Source organism: Lepisosteus platostomus, chromosome 9, assembly GCF_059453375.1.
Source record: "Lepisosteus platostomus isolate fLepPlt1 chromosome 9, fLepPlt1.hap1, whole genome shotgun sequence".
NCBI lineage: Eukaryota > Metazoa > Chordata > Actinopteri > Semionotiformes > Lepisosteidae > Lepisosteus > Lepisosteus platostomus.
In genome coordinates this window covers 62,510,133-62,528,797 of record NC_142619.1, presented here as the reverse complement: position 1 = coordinate 62,528,797, position 18,665 = coordinate 62,510,133, and the positions used below count along the sequence as shown (strand labels likewise).

General features: G+C 43.7%; 1 protein-coding gene across 2 annotated transcripts in view; it reads left to right on the top strand.

Annotated features, from left to right (window-relative positions):
• Positions 1 to 8,132: 8,132 nt before the first annotated feature.
• scube1 (signal peptide, CUB domain, EGF-like 1) overlaps positions 8,133 to 18,665 on the top strand; it is a 145,597-nt gene continuing 135,064 nt past the window's right edge. The window contains exons 1-2 of one of the 2 annotated variants that reach the window (XM_088646101.1): positions 8,133 to 8,507; positions 12,669 to 12,791. In XM_088646101.1, the coding sequence (XP_088502227.1) occupies positions 8,420 to 8,507; positions 12,669 to 12,791 (211 nt within the window). In that variant the 5' untranslated portion in view covers positions 8,133 to 8,419. The remainder of the gene's footprint in view (positions 8,508 to 12,668; positions 12,792 to 18,665) is intronic. The other variant, XM_088646102.1, reaches the window with a different exon arrangement.

Below are 18,665 nucleotides of genomic sequence, written 5' to 3'. Positions count from 1 at the left end.
TCTTTTTCCCTGTTATTTTTCAGGTTTAAATGGGTTTTAAGCAATATAACATTTCCACCTTGTAAGCACGAAAGCAGCTGGTAGCCATTTTGTGATGCTCACCAATTACTAGTGATAGATTAATTATAAGAAAGTGTTCTTTTTCTATACTACATCTTGCAAAGTTTAACATAATATCAAACTCCTTAAATCTAACACTCACATTTAAATGCTTAAGATAAAGGTGTACAAGTCAAAGAATAACAAAGAACAACCTTGTACTATATTCATACAGTTAATAAATAAACATGTCAGTTTTATTTCCATCCTTGTAAAACACACATGAATCCAACTTTTTTATGTTTGAATCTAAGGCAGTATCTATCAGGAGTTATCAGACTAATTTCCAGTCAATACTTGTCACTCCCTGTACTCCTAGAGGGCGCTCTGCTTCTGTTCTGTTCCTAGTCCCCTGTGATTGTTCATGTCTTTCTGGTGTGTCTTGTTGTGTTGCCTATTTACTTCCTGTGTCTGCTCTGCTCCTGGCTCAGCTTGAGGGTACGGATGTCCAGAGACCCGCCTAGCACCAGGTCGCCACACGTCTGTGGCCTGAGGGCACAGGTTTCTATACCGACATCGTCTGACCCCCTGAGCCTGGGCTAATCCCCATGTTGCCCTTTTTACCGCTACGCGAAGGGTCTCTACTGCCCTCTTGGTCTTTCCACAGCTTGCCCTTCAGACATCCGTGACAATACTCTCAAACACTGCACTCCAGAAGCATATACAGGGAGGAGTGAAGCACCGTTCACACAGATTCTTCCTGTGGTTATTATTGAACAGATTATACATAAAACTCGGAAGGTCAGAACTGACAGAGTCAAACTCGCCACTTTCTCAGGGACAGTGTCAAAGACTCTGGCATCTTCCGAGGGGTGACTGGAATCTGAGATCTCTCCAAAAAGTTAGAGTAAGTCCACAGTGTCCAGCTAACCAAATCTTATTATGCCATGTCAGCAAGAATATACTTTTATTTTTGTACTTAAAGTATTTGTTATTCCATATGTAAAGACCTGCTTGTGAAAGTTGAAGAACTCAGTCCGAAATTTAGTAACATCATTTTTGACAAAGTCAAGGTCACCTATTTTTTGAAAGACCAAATTGGGAATCAGGTTCCATATATTATGCTTGTTTATAATTTTGTTACCCAAGTGATTTTGTAGGGTTATATTTAAGGTATCAAAATCTTAAAATTCTTCCCACCTTGGTTTTTGGGCATAACAAGATGTTTTTTGACATAATGGGGTTTATTCTTCCGTATGAAGTGATAAAGTAATTGATCAAAATCATCACAAAAGTGTTTAGGAATGTCCAGTGGGAGTGAGGCACACACTAAATGAGAAAAGCCCTTTGCTACTGACAGCAAGACACGACCTGTCAGCGTTAAATCTTTAATTAACCAGGACTGAAAGCTATTTTTTTGTTTTGTCTAAAAGGGATGATCTTGGCAAATGTTAATATCCAGATATGCAAACACTTTCTTTGGAGGTATGTTATCAATTGTTCCTAAATCAGAATCTAAATCTAAAGCAGAAGAGAAAACATTTGTTAATATTTACAGATGAACGTGGACCAGATGAAAACACAGGGATACCTTCAACAGCATTCGCCTGGGCTCTTCTGTCCTTCAGGAAAACAGTAGTATCATCTGCTAGGTGACAAAGTTTAATTTGTGTACCAGAAATATTCATACCTTTTATAGTGCTTTTATAATACAGTAGATATGAAGAGCCAAAGTTTGAGGTGCTAACGAAGACAGAACAGGCGATATTGGGTATCCTGTTTGGATACCTTGGGAAATCCCTTTGAAAAGTCTCAGTGAGCTGTTGCATCTCTTGTAAAGTGTCTGAACAACCAAACTGTGACCAAAGCCAAAATATTCCAAGCATCTGAAAATAATTTTGAGTTCTACTATATCAAAATCTATCTAGAAATGAACAAATTAGATCAAGGTGCCATGTTTCATGAGATCCCTCCAATCCACAAAATCCAAAATGGAATGTATACTAGTACATTTACAGTATACGTCTGCCTTTCATGAAACCAGATTGTGACTCATCACTGATCCGGTCATTTCTTCACTGTTCGCGAATATTAAGGCCAACAGCTTCACATCATTGTTCAACAGCGACAGTAATAACTTCGCCAGCTAGTCTTATTATAACCCTTCGCTTGTATTTTCAAAACCCTGTCTGATTTTAAGCGTGTTCCTTGTTCCAGTGAGGGAAAGCAGCTAGCACCTTTACATTATTTTCTCAAGGTAAAGCACAGATGAAGGTTTTGATTAAGGCATTTAATAACTGATCTTAATTAATCTTTCACCATTTAAATGGAATGGAAAACTTGGTGGCAGCTGTTTGTCCTGTTAGGCATGTACTGTAGTACACATTACTGCTATATCCCAATCAGGTGGGGAGCTGCGTCAGCATGTGTAGGCTGCAAAGGAACAAGTGATAGGTTTATTCCCTGCTGAAAAGAAAAGAGAGAAAACTTCTTTCTTCTCTTTTCAGCAGGGAATAAACCTATCACTTGTTCCTTTATATCCAAATCAGGTTTTGCTCATTGCAGAGCTTCTCCTCTTCCTCATTCCAGCCCAGTTTATTTGTCACATGCACCGGTGCAATGAGCAAACGTCTAGACCAGAAGACACATTACGATCGGAAGGCTAAAGAGCTCCAGCTCCTGCCTGGGGACCGAGCCCTCATGTAGATGGCAATGCCCTGCGAGTGGCCGTGGCAGCTGGAGGGCTGGGTCCTGGGCACGCTCGCACCGTGCCAGCTCCTAGGTCACAGCCGCGTGCCCAGTTCAGTCTTCCACTGATCCCTGAACTCTTCGTCTCTGTCTGCGTGAAGGAGCCTGGCCTGGAGAGCAGATGACTCAGAGTCACCTTTTACTGGCTTTAGTAATCGAACCAGAGAGGAACTCAAAACTGCTCCACCGAAGATGCTGCTCAACCAGTGATGCTGTATCGTCTGTGCCTCAACAGTTCACAGCTCTGCTAAGCTTCCCTGCTTAGACACAGACAGAGACCCCGCTCTCCTGCATGGCAGACTGGGAGAGCTCGGGAAACATTCTGAATATGCAGAGCTGTAGATCTAAAAGGTAGAAATTCACCTCAAAATGGAGGAAAAGGAGCAGAACTCTGGGCTCCTGACAAGGAGAGCCATCTGAGGAAGACCTTTCTCATCCACGCAGTCGTGAGAGCAGGCCCTTTTCTTGTCGAATGGCTGAGAAGACTATTAAACTGGAAAAAAATCTGGTTAAACAGCCGGAGATGTAAAAAGGAACTCATACAGTTCATTGCATGTCAACCCAAATGTGGAATGTTTCGGCTGGCTCCTAAAAAAGCTGGGTAGTTTTTTTGTTTTGTGGCCGGTGAGTGGATTGCATGAGAGCTCTTTCCCAGTGCCATGAAAGGGAATGTGTTTTCTTCTCTTTTTCCAGGCGTTTTTTTTGCAAAGGGAAGCAATTGGGCGTATAATTTCTATCCTGCTCACTACAGGGGACCCCTCTTTATTCCCTCTGCTCCTATTATCCAGAGCTAATTAAGTGCTTTGAGTCCCCAAGCCTTCCATTAAATTCATTACTGTCGAAATCATCCCAGCAAGTCAGATGTCCTGTAAGTTTATTTTCAAACATTTTGGTCAGTGACTGCAGAAGAAACAGACACTTTGATTGTTTTTTTTTATTAAACTTTAATCCGTGGTTACAACAGGACTTTCTTAAAGAGTCTACTAAATACACTGTTTTTCTTTTCAAACCATTGCAGACATACAGTAGCATTTATTTTCCAGTTGAAAGGCACAAAAAAGTGTTGGTCAATATGACTGAAGTCCACGCTGAACACTATTTTATGTGTAAGTGTACTGGCAAGCAGGTGTCATGGGGAGGACTGCTTTCAATTAATAAATATTTTCACATTTAATAAAGTTATTTTAAAAAGCACATTAAATGATATTTTCCCAAATAAAATGGTACTGATTAAATACTGCTATTGCATTCTATTAAATTGATAGTGGAACTCAACTGGATTCAAGTCTAGCTATTTTTATTTTTTCCCATATTCCACCATTGCTGCTATGGGGTCCCATTTTGTGAAATTACAAAATGATGCATGCACATTTTTAAACTTAATATTTTATTTAAACATGGCTTAAACCTAAGACTTTTAAGGGCAAGATAAGATACAATACATGTCAATAATCAAGATAAGAGATGAGATCACTTTATTGGTCAGATACAATTTCTTGCATTAGGAATTTGTCTTTTTGCAGACCCCAGCTTGCTCTCCATGAGACACACAGACAGAGAGAAGCTGGGGGTCAGAGCGCAGGGTCAGCCGTTTATATGGCGCCCCTTGAGCCTTGCTCAGGGGCCCAGTGGAGTAGGATTCCTCTGCTGGCCGCGGGATACAAACCAGCAACCTTCCAGTCACAGGCGCAGATCCTGAGCCACAGAGCCAAACAGAATATGCTGAATGTAGTGTATAATAAGTATTCTGACTGTGAAAACACCTTTGGCAGCAATCACAGCTGCAACTCTTTTGGGGGACAAGTTTTGCACAGAAGCTTTGTGAAATTTTTGTCCATTCCTTTTGCTCATTTGCATAAGCAGTCTGACGTTTCTATGTGATGCATTATGTTGAGTTTGTGTTACTCTTTGCATTAAGACCAAAAAGTTTCAATTTTATCTTGTGTGACCGCAGAACATTTGCCACATGCTTGCAGTATCACTTAGGTGCTCTGCCAGATTTTTTATTTCATTTCCATGCAAGCCCTCTTGGAGTGACTGGGATGGTGTTGTCTCCTGGACATGCTCTCCTGTCTCAGCCGCTGTCATGGCTGGCCTCACAGTTGCATCCCGAATCTCCTTGACTGGCTGCTCGGTTTGGAAGGGCAGTCTGACCTAGGCAGTGTCTTGATCTGTTCCACTTCTTAATGATCGACCTCATAAACGACTTTGAAAAGTTTTTATACCAATCGCCTGATCTTTGGCTTTATACAACTTCATCCCTGAGATGTTCCGAAAACTTCTTGGTCTTGGTTGAACCCGTGTTTGAAAGTGACAGGTGTTTTGTATTGAACCTTTATTACTGCAGACACAGAGAGACCATCCAACTAACTGTGTTTCTAGTTAAGGTAGTTTTGTGCTCCTGCTGCAAATTAATTTGGGTTCGCCACAGCGATGGGGTCGACTACTCATAACTTTGAGCTTTCTTTCAAACTACTTATTTTTGTTGTTTTTTTTAATATGTGGAATAGGTTATGTTTACAACGTATGTTGCAATTTCAAAGTGTCATGACTGCAAGCTTCGAAGCAACACATTCTGGAAACTGTGCAAGGGTCTGCATACTTTTGCAAGGCTCTGTATATTCTTCCATTAATTATGTAGTTAATGAAGGGTCAGTTTTTATACAGTATCTACACACACGTTTAACAAGCATGTGTTCAGTAGGAGGAACCTCTCTTATTGAAAGATACCAAACCATCCTGTAAGCTCCTGTGTCTCCTTGACCAGTTGTGTTTAATCCCCTGATGGTTTGGAGACCCATTCCTACGGCAGGGTATGTGTCCTTCTGACATCTGAACCCCCAGATTCCCAGTCCAGCACTTGGACTGCTCCTCCACTCTGCTGCTGTAGCTCACCCTCTCTCTCCACAACAGGAGGAACATACTGTGGCAACCAGGGCCCCTTCATTCTCAATGTCCCCCATGTTCTGTCATTACTGATGCTCTGGACACCAACACTCGATTGCAGTTACCAGTTGCCTGTACATTTTGACCTCTCAGAGACTTGGGCAAATAAAGCAATGAGATCTTGTCCAGCTCATCAAATATTTCCGCCATTGAAGTCACTGGGAGTTCCGATGGATAACAGAAGGTAATGCAGCGATCCAGGAGCTGTTCAAGAAAATTCACTGGTGGTAACAAACTGGAGGAAATAACTCCGGCCCAGGATGTAATTCTGCCTGTTGGCAACAGTTTTAAGCTCAAATTGAGGGGATCATTCCTCTTGTTACAACAAGCGAAGCCCTTTGTAAACAGATGCATCAGCCCTTGTTTAAAAGAGCTCTCTCTCGCCCCTCCCCCAGGAATGATGCTACTGTACATTCAAGATTTCTTGACCCAATCATGAATCGACAGACCTCTGTTTGATGTGGTGAAACATGAAGACATAACAAACATTGATCGCAACACTTCGGAACATTTAACAACCTTCAAGTCCTGCAGTCAGAGACAGAAAAATACACAAGTGCAGTAGACCTTGTGAAGGTTTTTTAAACGTGTCTCCTAGTTTTACAATTATGTATACCAGTTCATTAAAGAAAATATTATCTTTAATAAGAAAATACATACATGTGTGGGCCAGTGTGGACCAGTTTGGGCCGGTGTGGGTCAGAGTTTGCCAGTTTGGGTCATTCTGGACCACTGTGGGCCAGAGTACCAGCTCTCACTGGTACAGACTGGAGGACTGTGCAGCAGACTGACCCCTCTCCCTGCGCTGGTAAAGATATTTTATAATGATTTTTCCTTGGTACTTGGTGTGTATTTCACCAAGTGTGTGTATCTGTGGGGTGATCTGGCTGGATGAAGGCTTTATTAGAGTGAGGGACGGACAGCTGTGACCTTTCACACATGGACCTCAGTGCTGAAGGTCAGTCCAGGTTGTCCCTCCTTTCATTGTGAGCTGGACCCAGTGAGCTTGGCTGCAAGATAAGATAAGATGACTTTATTGGCCATATACAATTTCTTGCCTTGAAATTGTCTTTTCGCAGACCCCAGCTTGCTCTCCATGAGACACACAGACAGGGAGAGAAGCTTGGGAGGGAAGCATTTATACAGCACCCCTGGAGCAGCTGGGGTTAAGGGGCCCAACGGAGTAGGATTCCTCTGCTAACCACAGGATTTGAACCAGCAACCTTCCAGCCACAGGCGCAGATCCTGAGCCACAGAGCCACCGCTCCGCTATAGGTTTGCTCTGCTGTTGTAGGTGGATTAAACGTCTGAAAGCCTTTACCTCTCAATAAAGAGCATTACTCCCTTTTCCTGACCTGCTTGCTCAGAGCCCTGCCCAAAGCATGTCAATGCTGCAGTAATAATCATCACTGTTTTGCAGTTTTGGCAAAAGAGATTTTGTTTGTAACTTGAAAGGGTCTTAAAAATCCTTATTTCAGAACGCCTTATACGTTTATATTTAGCTTTCCAGCAAATTCCATTGCCTTTCGCTTTTCCTAGTACAAAGGATGAGAGTTAGTCAAATAATGCGTTTCGCTCCGATAGGGCTCTGTTTTGCAAAAGCCGTTGGGGACGGAGAACGACCTTGTGTCCCCGGCTGCGCTCTATCCATGGCCACTAGATGGCGCCTCAGAGAGGATTGCTGGTCTGTGGGTGAGAGTGCGGTACTGGTCGTGCCGGCAGAGGGCGCAATGGCCACACGAAGGTAGTCTAGACTTTTGAGGATTTCAAGACCTCGGAGGACCCTGGACGCTCTTCAATTTCTCTTGACTTGTTCAATAACTTTTTTAAGGTCAAGTTAAAAATAAAAATAGATAGCTAAAGAGGTTTTATGCTTCCAGCAATATTTTATATGAATAGATAAAAGGGCACGCCAAAGTAGATATTAGTTTCACATGCTGTAATGAATTTACACAGACGCTGAAAGAATGAAATACATTGGCACGACTAACAAGGTCAGTTTAGATTGTTTTGATCTCATTCTACCTTCTCGTGAACGCGTGTACCTCATCCATTTGTTAATAAGAAACTGGTGTTTGTATTCACTCGGCTCACAGACAAATCAGAGTGCCGGTCATCTAAAAGACGCTCAGAGTCCTGTCTGAAATGAATCGAGAAGCGCATGTTTCTTAACCTGCTTAAAACTCCCTCCCAGTGTGGTTGGGCACGGCGCGTTAGGGTACGTTCACCCCATCACAGGCAAGCCCGACCTGGAGCTCGAGTTGATGAAGCCGGGGCGAGTGCCCAATTAGTTGTTTTCACGGGCAAACCAGTTAACGTGCTTATCTCTCTCTCTCTCCCCATCCCGGACTGCGTCGATTTTAAACGCACTTCACACATTTCACGTCTCTCCGGCGGCGAGGGGGACTAAGCGCGCGGGGGGGGCGCACTATTCTTTTTTGATGAACTTCGGCGGATCCCGTCCCCGGTCCCACCCATAGCTAATGAATGGGACTACCCCCCCACCCCTCTCTCTCTCCCTCTCTCTCTCCCCCTGAACCTCCTATCTCCTCCTTAAAGGAGTGCAGGCCAATCAGGGAAGGGCGCCGGGCTGGTCGGGCTCACGGATTTCTCGCTCTGCCGGTCCCCGAGCACCGCTCTTATCTCAAAAACAAGAACCCAAACTGCGCTCAATCACAGCGTGAACATGGGCACTGTCTCCTTTCCATGGGACTTGTGTTTGTTTTTCCTCCTCATAAATACTTGTGCTGTTTCGGGAAACGTTGGACTCGCAGGTAAGAAGCTGTCCCCTCTCTCTTTCCTATTGCCTTTTCCTCCCTATCATGTACAAAAAAAAAATAACTACTACTTTCCCATCACCTTTATCTTAATGTTGCAAAGGAAATATTCAGATTTGTTTTATTTGAACGAATAATGGCATGCTACATTATGAATTCTGTCCGTGTAAAAAAAAGATGAATGCATGAACTTTTAGAATGTACACCATTATCCAGCTCAGATCAAGAGAAGGACAATCGTATTTTCACCTTAACTGGGTAGAGGACGTGTTGCTAAAAAGAAAAGGTAGTCATTTTAAATAGTTATGTGTTTTCTTGTGTGTATATGCTGCGCAAATAATCTTAATCTGTATATTAACGCTGATTCCATGTAGTTTGACCTCAGACATCGACATTTTTCAATACCATACCTATGTGTAAAACTTCGGGTTTGTTTTAGATTTTTGATAAGTATTCAAGAAGAAAAGGCATTGTCCATCTGAGGTGAAGGTCCCGCAAGAGCGGAACTGATGCCTTTGAGTCGGAGCTCAGGTCTGGCGCTGCGCTTCTTCCATCGCCTCTCAACAGAGGCACGCAGACCTGGGGCTGTTCAGGGCTTACAGGGGTGACTCTTCTGGGTTTACAGCGGCGACTTCGCTGGCTTCGCGTTGTGAGAGTGTGGTCCCGCTACGCTGTTTAATGCCGCGGAAGGCTGCGGGCGCTTTTGTTGTTGTTGTTTTAATTCTCCGGGCGGCGTGCGGACGGCCAGGGCAGTCACGCCGCCGAATGCGCGAGATGGGTTCTAGTTAATGAGTCCAGATCTGACAGGGCGCTTTCCCCTCGTGTCGCCGAGCCAGCGGAGCGCATCACGAAACGCCCAAGCTCCTGGCCTCGGTGCTCCCCCTGGGACCCGGGAGAGGAGAACCGAGCCCAGACCGGCCCTAGAGGACCTGGGAGCAGGTCCACATGAAGAGAGGCGTTTCGGCCGAGCGCGTCTCCTTCTTAGCAACTTTAAAAAAAAATCTTCCAGCGACTAAACTGGTTCTGCCTTGTGCCTATATTAAATATTACAAATAAATGATTTACCTCTATTAATTACATATCGCATGTAACTCCCATATTGCGTTATAATGACAACAGATTGTAATACTGCATATGTTGAAGTAATTAATTGTGTTCAGATACTCTTCTGCCAATCCAGGGAGACTTTATTGGTTTACTGTTAAAAATACAAAGCTATACTTTGACTCCAAATGAGGTATCATTGAGTATTCAAGTCCATTTCTCAACTGAGAACCACATCAACATGATTTTTGTGATTATGGTGTTTAATAACTGATTTCTTACCCGCTGTTTGTCGGAGCTGTAGCTGTGTGGTTTGTGCTCTTCGGCAGTGGTGTTGTGACCCTGCCCAGACACTGAGAGCCAGCTGTGTGCAGGGCCCTCTCCGTCTCCTGCACCCAGCTTTCCTCAGGTGTACTCGTGTCCTGTTCTACCTGTGTCAGTCGTGGGATTCCCTTTTCTTCAGTAAATGTCACCTGAGAGCAGGCGTTTAAACCTGTCCCAGGATCCTGGTAAAAAGACTGAGTCCCCGAAAAGTGGCGTGTTTAAGACCGCTGCCCTAACACAGTCATGTGCTGCTGGATCGCAGTGCGTCTCTTCTAAAGAGGACCGAGCACAGCCCCCTCTTTCACCGCAGTGTTGCACATTGTTATGTAAACACAGGGGTTGTGCAAGAAGTTCTAAACGTCTCCTCACAATGCCGACCGTAGCTGTGATCTGTAATAATGAGATGGGGAAATGAGATGCTATTGAGTGCAGTATTCCCCTTGAGAAGACCCAGATGTGACTGCCCGCGTTAATGACAAGTCAGTCAGCCCCAAGCCAGTGCAGAACAGCTGAATTCATTTGGACATAGAGACATCAATCTTTGTTCTGCCAGAGGGGCCTGGTGTAATGATATTTATTTAGGGGTCTCCCAGGAACAGGGGTCCTTTTTTATAAAAGCACAGTTTTCATCAAGGCATTTTTCATCAAGATTTGTAGTTAAACTTGACTTCCTCCTCATTTTTAAGTTTGTTAATTCAGTTGTTTGATCATGAGTGTCTTGTCCGTGTCGATGTGTCGTCGGTCCGGGTGTACCGTTATTATCTTGTCAAGCCTTTTCCTCAACCTTCCCTGCTAGTTCTCACAATATTTCATGAAGACAAAAAAAAAACAACAAGCTAATCATGAAAAAAATAGAAGACAATCAAAATCATTGTGTGCTCACAGGTATTTTCAAAGCTTTAAGGAAGGAACAGCCAGTTTCTTCTGTTATTTCCCAAATTTACTATGGTAACATAAAATATCTAATTAAATAGGATAAAATGGGGAATTCTAAAAACACTTTTGTGTTATATTGTGAAATTGTGGGTACAACAAAAAGCAAATACAAAGTTCAGCTGTTTTTGATAGAAAATATGAATGGCTGATATCTCATCCTCCACTGGTGATGTCTACATGGAAGTCATCTCTTTGATGTCATTCATGTGGTCAGTATTGGCCTGAACCATATTTGAAAAATGGCTTAAAATTACATGCAGTGCTTTGAAACTAAACAGGCACAAGGTAACTGTGAATGTAAAACTGTAACCGTGTTTGTTGTTGTCAGTGCTTGCCTGCCAATCGCCAGGCGATGAAGTTTGTCATTATAATGAAAAGCTAAACTGTGGTTTAATGGTTTGTGTGGGTCTGAGTGGAAAGCTATTCATCACATCATGTGTGCATTTAGTATTGCGCAGGAATCAAAGTCCTCATTTGTTTGGCTAACTGCGGTAGTGTAGGGGTTTCTACCAGAGACGTGCGTTTAAAATGCCCAGAAATGTTGCTTTCTTTCACAGATTACACAATCAAGTGTAACAGTTTAGAGTCGGTTTCCAGCCTAAAGTGGGACAAAGTGTCTTGCTTTCTGCAAAAGTGTTATTTATTTTAGTGTCACTGTTTGACAGAGCATTAAAATGGGAAGAAATCCATCTTGGACTAATCATGCATTTTAGTGTTGTGATTTTGTATGTGAGGACCTTTAAAAAACATTTATACTTACCTGTTTTTGTAAATCTCCTAAAAACTAAAATCACATTGTTGAAAACCGATTCCCAAATCAGAATGACTTGCCGTAAGGTCTGAGTAGTTTGTGAAGATGCACAATTGAGGCGAAGTACACACAAAGTGGGTCTGATTAGTTTTCAGAGTAGTTTTTGTGACTGATTATTAACAGTTTTCTTTCCTTTCAGCCTGTTCCATCACAGCTCTGTGAAACACACACTGTTTAATTATACTATTGAAGTTCGTTACAGATCGATCAGAAAAATTAGGCCTAGCTAGTCCAGACCAGACTCTGCTGTAGGAAGGAACTCCTGGGGTGGGTTCTGCCTGCTCCTGCGACAGACTCTGGTCTCCTCCAGCAACACGTCGATTCACAGTCTGTCTCCTCCCCGTGTACCAAAAGGGTTTGAGTTCTCGTGTGATTCTATGTCATTTGGTTGTGCTGGTTTTGTCCGCATTTTGTCCGGTTTTGTTCTTTATTTCAGCAATTTCAAAGAACAATACCAAGGAATTAGTCTTTTGTGCATTTGAGCCAGACTTTTATGATGATGGATAATGTTGATTTTGGCTGAGTAACTACAGCATTCTTACTGCGGGAATCCTAGAGAAAACATGCATTCCCAGTAAAAATGTGGCATTCTCAGACGGGAGGGGTGTGTTTCTCTGCCCCTCATGCACTCATGTCTTAGGAGCAGAATCTTAAGCCTTGAAATAAAAAAATCTACAATTGTAACCCAGCTCTGGAAGAGCCTGTCTGAGCCGAGCCCCGTCACAGCTGCAGCTGTAACCCAGCTCTGGAAAAGCCTGTCTGAGTCGAGCCTGGTCACAGCTGCAGCTGTAAGCCAGCTCTGGAAGAGCCTGTCTGAGCCAAGCCCTTTCACAGTTGCAGCTATACAGTAACCCAGCTCTGGTAGAGCCTGTCTGAGCCGAGCCTCGTCACAGCTGCAGCTGTAACCCAGCTCTGGTAGAGCCTGTCTGAGTCGAGCCTCGTCACAGTTGCAGCTGTAGCCCAGCTCTGGTAGAGCCCGTCTGAGACTATTTGAGTCGAGCCCTGTCACAGCTGCTTTGCTCTTTCCTGGTGGATTTGCACAGATGCTGACGAGTGTGCTGAGGGGACGGACGACTGTCACATCGATGCCCTTTGCCAGAATACCCAGAAGTCCTTCAAGTGTATCTGCAAACCAGGCTACAAGGGAGATGGGAAGCAGTGTGAAGGTAAGGCGTGGGTGTGGTGAGAGTGTCCGTGAGTTAGCAGATTCCTGAAGCTGTCGATCAGACATGCACAGCCCTGCTGTCTGTTGGCAAGCACCCCCTGTGGCTTCTCACAGTGGGTCTTTATAGAAGGTGCTCTCGTATTATATTAACTTGAAGAAGAGAGCGGCTCTGAGCAGTTTCCACTTACTCCATTAACACTGCTGACATTACTAGGGATTGCGGGAGGAGTCATTTTAGCCCACTCACTCAAAAATGATTTCAAGCTAAAATTGATAACATTGTTTTTTTTCTTAAAATACAAATCGTGTAATAATTTAAAAGCTAAGCCTCACTTAAGTTCTGTTTATCTTTTCATTTTAAAGTTTGTATGATCAAAATGTGATCTAATTTTTCTGTAAGGCAGATGACAGTCTTGTCATCCTCTTATGGAGTGTGTTTGTGTTTGTGCAGACGCCTGCTGTGTTAGCTGTCTTAGTGATGTTGTCTTGATAGCACTTGTATTTTGGGGTGGGGTTCGAGTGGCCCCTGGGTCTGCAGTGTGTTTCACATTTGTAACCTGTTGACTTCTTGACTTGCTTGTCTTGTGGTAACACAGAATGATAGCTCACATTGGCTGTATCGATGGAGTGTTTAGTCATGGTAAGATCTGGCTCAGCCCTCTTGGCTGAGGTGCCACCCCCTGGCTGCAGAGCAGGGGGCTGCACAGGTGGAGCTGTGAAGCAGGAGGGGCGTGGGATATGAAGGCGAAGGAGACAGGTGTTGTATTCGTAGGTTTTTTATTTAAATTAAAGGATGTTATTTATTATCATGGGTTGGGGCAGCTGAGGAGAAATTGATCTGGGCTGTTCTCTTCCCTCCTGAGCTTTCTTTGTAAATTCTGTAGATCCAGGATATTTATCAAAGTGTTTCCTGTTGGGTCACTTGGAGATAAGTGTGAATCTTCTTTTCTTCTTAAGTAAAAAGGCTCATTGAGCCAAACAGAGATTAATCTCTCTGGTCTGTGTATAGCCTGGACACATTTCCTGGTTTAGTTAAAAAACGTTTAAAGACAATTTGATCTCACAGGGGTAATTTGAGGACGCATAATGTGATTTATGGGTCTTCAAATGGCACATGTCCTCCAGTGATTAGACAAGTGCAAAAGGCTGTTCATGTCTGTAATGGGTTTATACTACTACTAAAGCAATGCATACATTTAATCATATCCCATTTTAAATAACCAGCTTTCACAGTATAGCCACAACACTATCACAGTGAACCTGGTAGTGCCACACCAGCTCTTCAGTGTGAGTGAGTGGGCTGTGGCAGTGTTTGGGAACAGATAAGAGAGTACACCTCTGGGTACGATATTCAGTATGCCTTAAAGAGCTGCAATTTCAATGGCGTGTCTCACCAAGAACAGCAAGAGTGATTCCCTGAACTTGTAGGACACTTTTCATCCTAGAGAAACCCAGACAGGAAACTACACTTCCTCTGCCACTGAGGTCCAGTTTCACCTGTGTTACAGAAGGGAGCTCTGCTGTGCGAGCAGCCCAGACAGACAGGGTGCAGTTCTGCCAGGACACTGGGGTTAACACCCCAGCTTGTCCAAACAGTGCCATGGGATCTGAACTGACCAGTAGTCAGGTCAGCACCTTCTACAGCTGTGTCCCAGTCGCCATACTGGGACCATGGTTTGCACATTCTGGTTCTGAGGGAGTAGTGCCCCCTGCCGATCCACAAATGCCTGGCTCCTAATTTTCCTTGGAGAACTCCTGTCCCAGGACAGAGCAGGCCCAGCCTTGCTGAGCCCCTGAGATCTGATGACCGATCTGATTTACTAAGGTGCTGAAGGGGGAGGCACTGCCACTGCTGAGCTTATCCAGTGTCCTCTGCTTCCCTGTGGTTTTGCTTTCCTTTCTAATGTGTCCTCATCAGGTGCCAAGAAAAAGAGCATTGATGTCAGGTCGAAGAAGGATATATGACTCTAACACTGAATTTCCATTTCCGGCATCACAAGACATTATCACTGTTTTTCCAGAAAGCCTCAACACTTTATGACTCTAATACATGAGATTTGTGTAATGGACACATTACAGTCATATGTAAATTTTAAAGAATCTTTTTAATATGTACTCAGAAAATATGTATCAGAACATTGAGTTTCTAGACATTCTCTTCAAATTAACCCCAGTTTTATCCCAATATACTTCAATATACTGTATCTCAGAAAAGACCTCTACAGGAGCTTGTGAAAGTTCTGGGTCAGTTTCCTGGGAAATGCAGACAGCGGTAGAAGCAGAATTCGACAGGTGAAACTTGAAATGTCTTGTTAAGTCTTCCAGAAGGAATTCTTCTGGGCAATATAGCAAAAGACTGGTTCCAATTACTGGATCAGATGCCCACAGCGACTGTGGTCTCGTTCTGTGTTCTGTGCTGTAAACCTCAGATACAAAGTGTGACAAAAAAAGCCATCCGGCCCACATTGTTTAATTATATGATGTATCTGAAATCTGACTTCTTTGTAGACAAGTGTCTGAAGCACGACGGGGCATCTGAGTCATGTTTACAACAGAAGATGTTTCATCCTTAACCACCCTGCAGTCCAAAGCACATGTCTCGTTAAGAAGACTTTTGTTTGTGATCAAGTCCTTTCTTACACTCCCCTTCTTTGATGTGAATTAAAAATAGACACTATATACACACAACATCTCTACTTTCATAATTGTGTCTGCTGCTCTTCAATTTCTCTCCTAGCCCCGTGAAAGATATTTGTAGTTGTTTGAAAACATAATTCAAAGCCCTGGGATCCTTCTTTGGAGCAAGACCAGAAGAAAAGAATGTTTTTCAGACAGCTACTAGAGTTTGGATTTGTCTTCAAAGAATTTATGGTGGGATTAAGGATTTAAAACAGTGTGTGTTTTCTCCCGTGTTGTATTATTACCGGTTATGCAACGTGGTTGGTCTATACCCTAAACAATAAGATAATTAAAGGACTGACATGGATTGTTTTTCAATAGGCAGGACATTCACCTTCAGCAAATTCACCCACTGCGAGAAGATGTGCAGGGTCGCATGCTCTTCCGTGTGAACGTTTTGAGATTTTGGAATTGTGGTGGCTCTGTGACTCTTGCATATGACATTGAACACAGCTGTGTAATCTGTCCAGGTGAATGACCTCCTAGACCTTTCCTGGAAAAGGTGTGGAGCCCAGACCAGATCAGCCAGATCAGGATCTTTAGAAAACGTATTCACTAAATTCATTAATAAAGCAGATTTCAATGAAAATGATATTGCCCATTTCTCGTTGCCCTCATCTTAACTTTTTCGATCCGCGTTCTTCATTTCTAATAAGTTTTCTTTCTTGGATTTAGTACAGGTTATTACTGGCGTAAAAATGCCAGGTTTCACTTCCCCCTTAAAAATCCCGAGCGATGCCTTTAGAAGTGGCCAGCGAGAGTTCAACAAGCATGCGTGTGTGTGGAAAGGAAAACTGAAACCAGCGAGTTGAGGCAGACTCATAAATAACTGGTCAGTCAAGACGTTCCGCAGCTACTGAGACAACTTGTCCTAACTGGGCAAAACTACCCAGAAGATTCTCACTCGGGCTGAAAGAGACTGCACAAGGCTTCGCTCCTTGTAATTATCAGTGACCGGAACTGCCAGTTCAGGAAAGTTCGGAGGAGTAACAAGGGCAGGAGTCAGGCACGGCCACACTGCTGGGCTCAGAGGAGCCCCCACACGAGTCAAACTGGCCATGAAGGTCTGCTTGTTTGTGGAAAAGATTGCCAAAAAGATTGTTGGGGCACCCCTTTGATTTCAGTATACAGTAGGGTCTCAACATTTGTAAGGGTTTGGTGTCATCAAGAATGTCCAAATTTGTATGTAACCAAGTCCACCTTTATAGCGTCACCTAATGTGCTTCAGTGTGTAGTCTTTTATGCCTAAAAGATATGAGTACCGTAAATCTCCCTTATTAAAGTACTAATGCACTGGATGTAAGACTGGCAGAGAGCATGAACAGTCGTCTCCAGCCTGTCACTCCCCACACTGCTGACACAGAACCTGGAGCGTTCAATACAATGCTAAAACAAGACCACGCTGAGAGGTGGATGCTGTACTTGGGCAGGAGGCAGGGAGAGGCACATCTAAGTGAATTTGAGAATATTAAATTTGCAGATGTCAAGACTTTAGTGTATATACAGTGTACAGCGATTATACTGATGAGTATAATCAACTGCTGTATGTGCTTCAAGCTGGAATGTCCTAACAAGCAGTTGTCCTGAAACCAGATCAGATGAGTAGACAAAACATGACGATGGAGTCATTACATCAATGATAGGGACGCCCAGATCTTCCCTGTGGGGCCATCAAGCACAGCAGTCACACTGCTGGGCCAATGAGCAACCCACCCACAAACACCCTTCATTCCTCTCTGTCGAGCAGTAATTCTCCTCGTCCTTCAACAGAGTCTTTAATGAATCTGTTCTCCACTAGCTAACTGTATTACCTTCAGCCTCTCCGTCAGTGGGGTGATGTTATCGTCACTTTGCAGCGCAGTAGTGTGATGAACAGAGCAGCTGATCTGAGAGTCCAGCCAGTGCAAGGTCATGCTCTAGTCATAAAGGGTCAGACGCACTTCCACTGCGGTCCGGCCGTGTCTCGGGTCCGGCATGCGAGACGGGTGGACTGATGACCCCCAGGGACATTTCCAGACCTGAGCAGGGGTCATGAGCAGGGGGCTGGTGAAAGTACGTAGTATCGCTCACACCCGTCCCACACCAGAGCAGTCACCTCTGCAGGCACAAAACCCCTGGAGTCACTGACATTCGTGGTGTCCTTATAGCAAACTGGCGTTCACATCCCTGGCATGCTGACAGGGGATCGTGCTGTAGTTCTTGAAGACCGGAATGACTGAACTGCACACTCTGTTTCAGAAATGCTTCATCCATCCCTGGTTTAGCAATTTCATTCCACAACTCATGGCTCCAAAACACACACTCCTTGTTCCATGTAGTTTTTTTGTGGGTGAAGTATAAGTGTAGGTGAATATGTGTATAAAAATCTGAAACTTTGAAATACAGCCTTATTTACAGCCCAAGGAAATCCTAAATAAGTGACTCCAGTGATGTCACAGGTTCTAAAGCTCCTGTTTGTGTTTTGCTCGTGTTTGAATCTCAGCCTCAGACCAGCAGTGTTTCTACACTGCTCTCCACGTTCATGGCGGTGCTTCTTCATTTATAGCCTACAGCTCATTTTGGTGTCTTTTATTTTTCAAAGAGCCATCTAATTGCCTCCTCCATCTTTAAAACCTAATTTGGTGTTTAGCATCTGCTTTTTTAAATTCGACATCTGGGCCTTCTAAACTCATACAATGATGTGGTAATCAGTGCATAAACACATTTTGTTACACTGGATGATAATGACCATATTTCAGATGAACCTGGAAAAGGCTATAATATTTCTTAATTTTCTGACATCATATCCACCTCACTTGCAGTGCCCTGAGCCTGTTGAGGTGAGGTCAGTCCCTGGAGACCTAGACAGCACAGACTGCTCCTATCCGATGGTCTGACGCAGAGGGGTTAGCTGCTGCGTGCCTGGGGATCGATGCTGCAGGGCTCTGAGCCTGCAAGCTCTGACCTTTATCAGATCACAACACATCAGATCGCTCTCGACTGCGTGCGAGTCTGACAAGAACTTGCTTTATTCTGTGAAGACCAAAGAGTCAAACTCATGAAACACGATTGTGAACCCACAAATACGGACCAGTCACATCCATCTAGCACTACGATGCACAAATATGCAGTAGCATAATTCTAACAAATTTTTCACAGTAGGACAGTGGTCTCAGACTAATTTCCCGGTTTCTTCTAGTCTCTGTTCTAGCCTGAG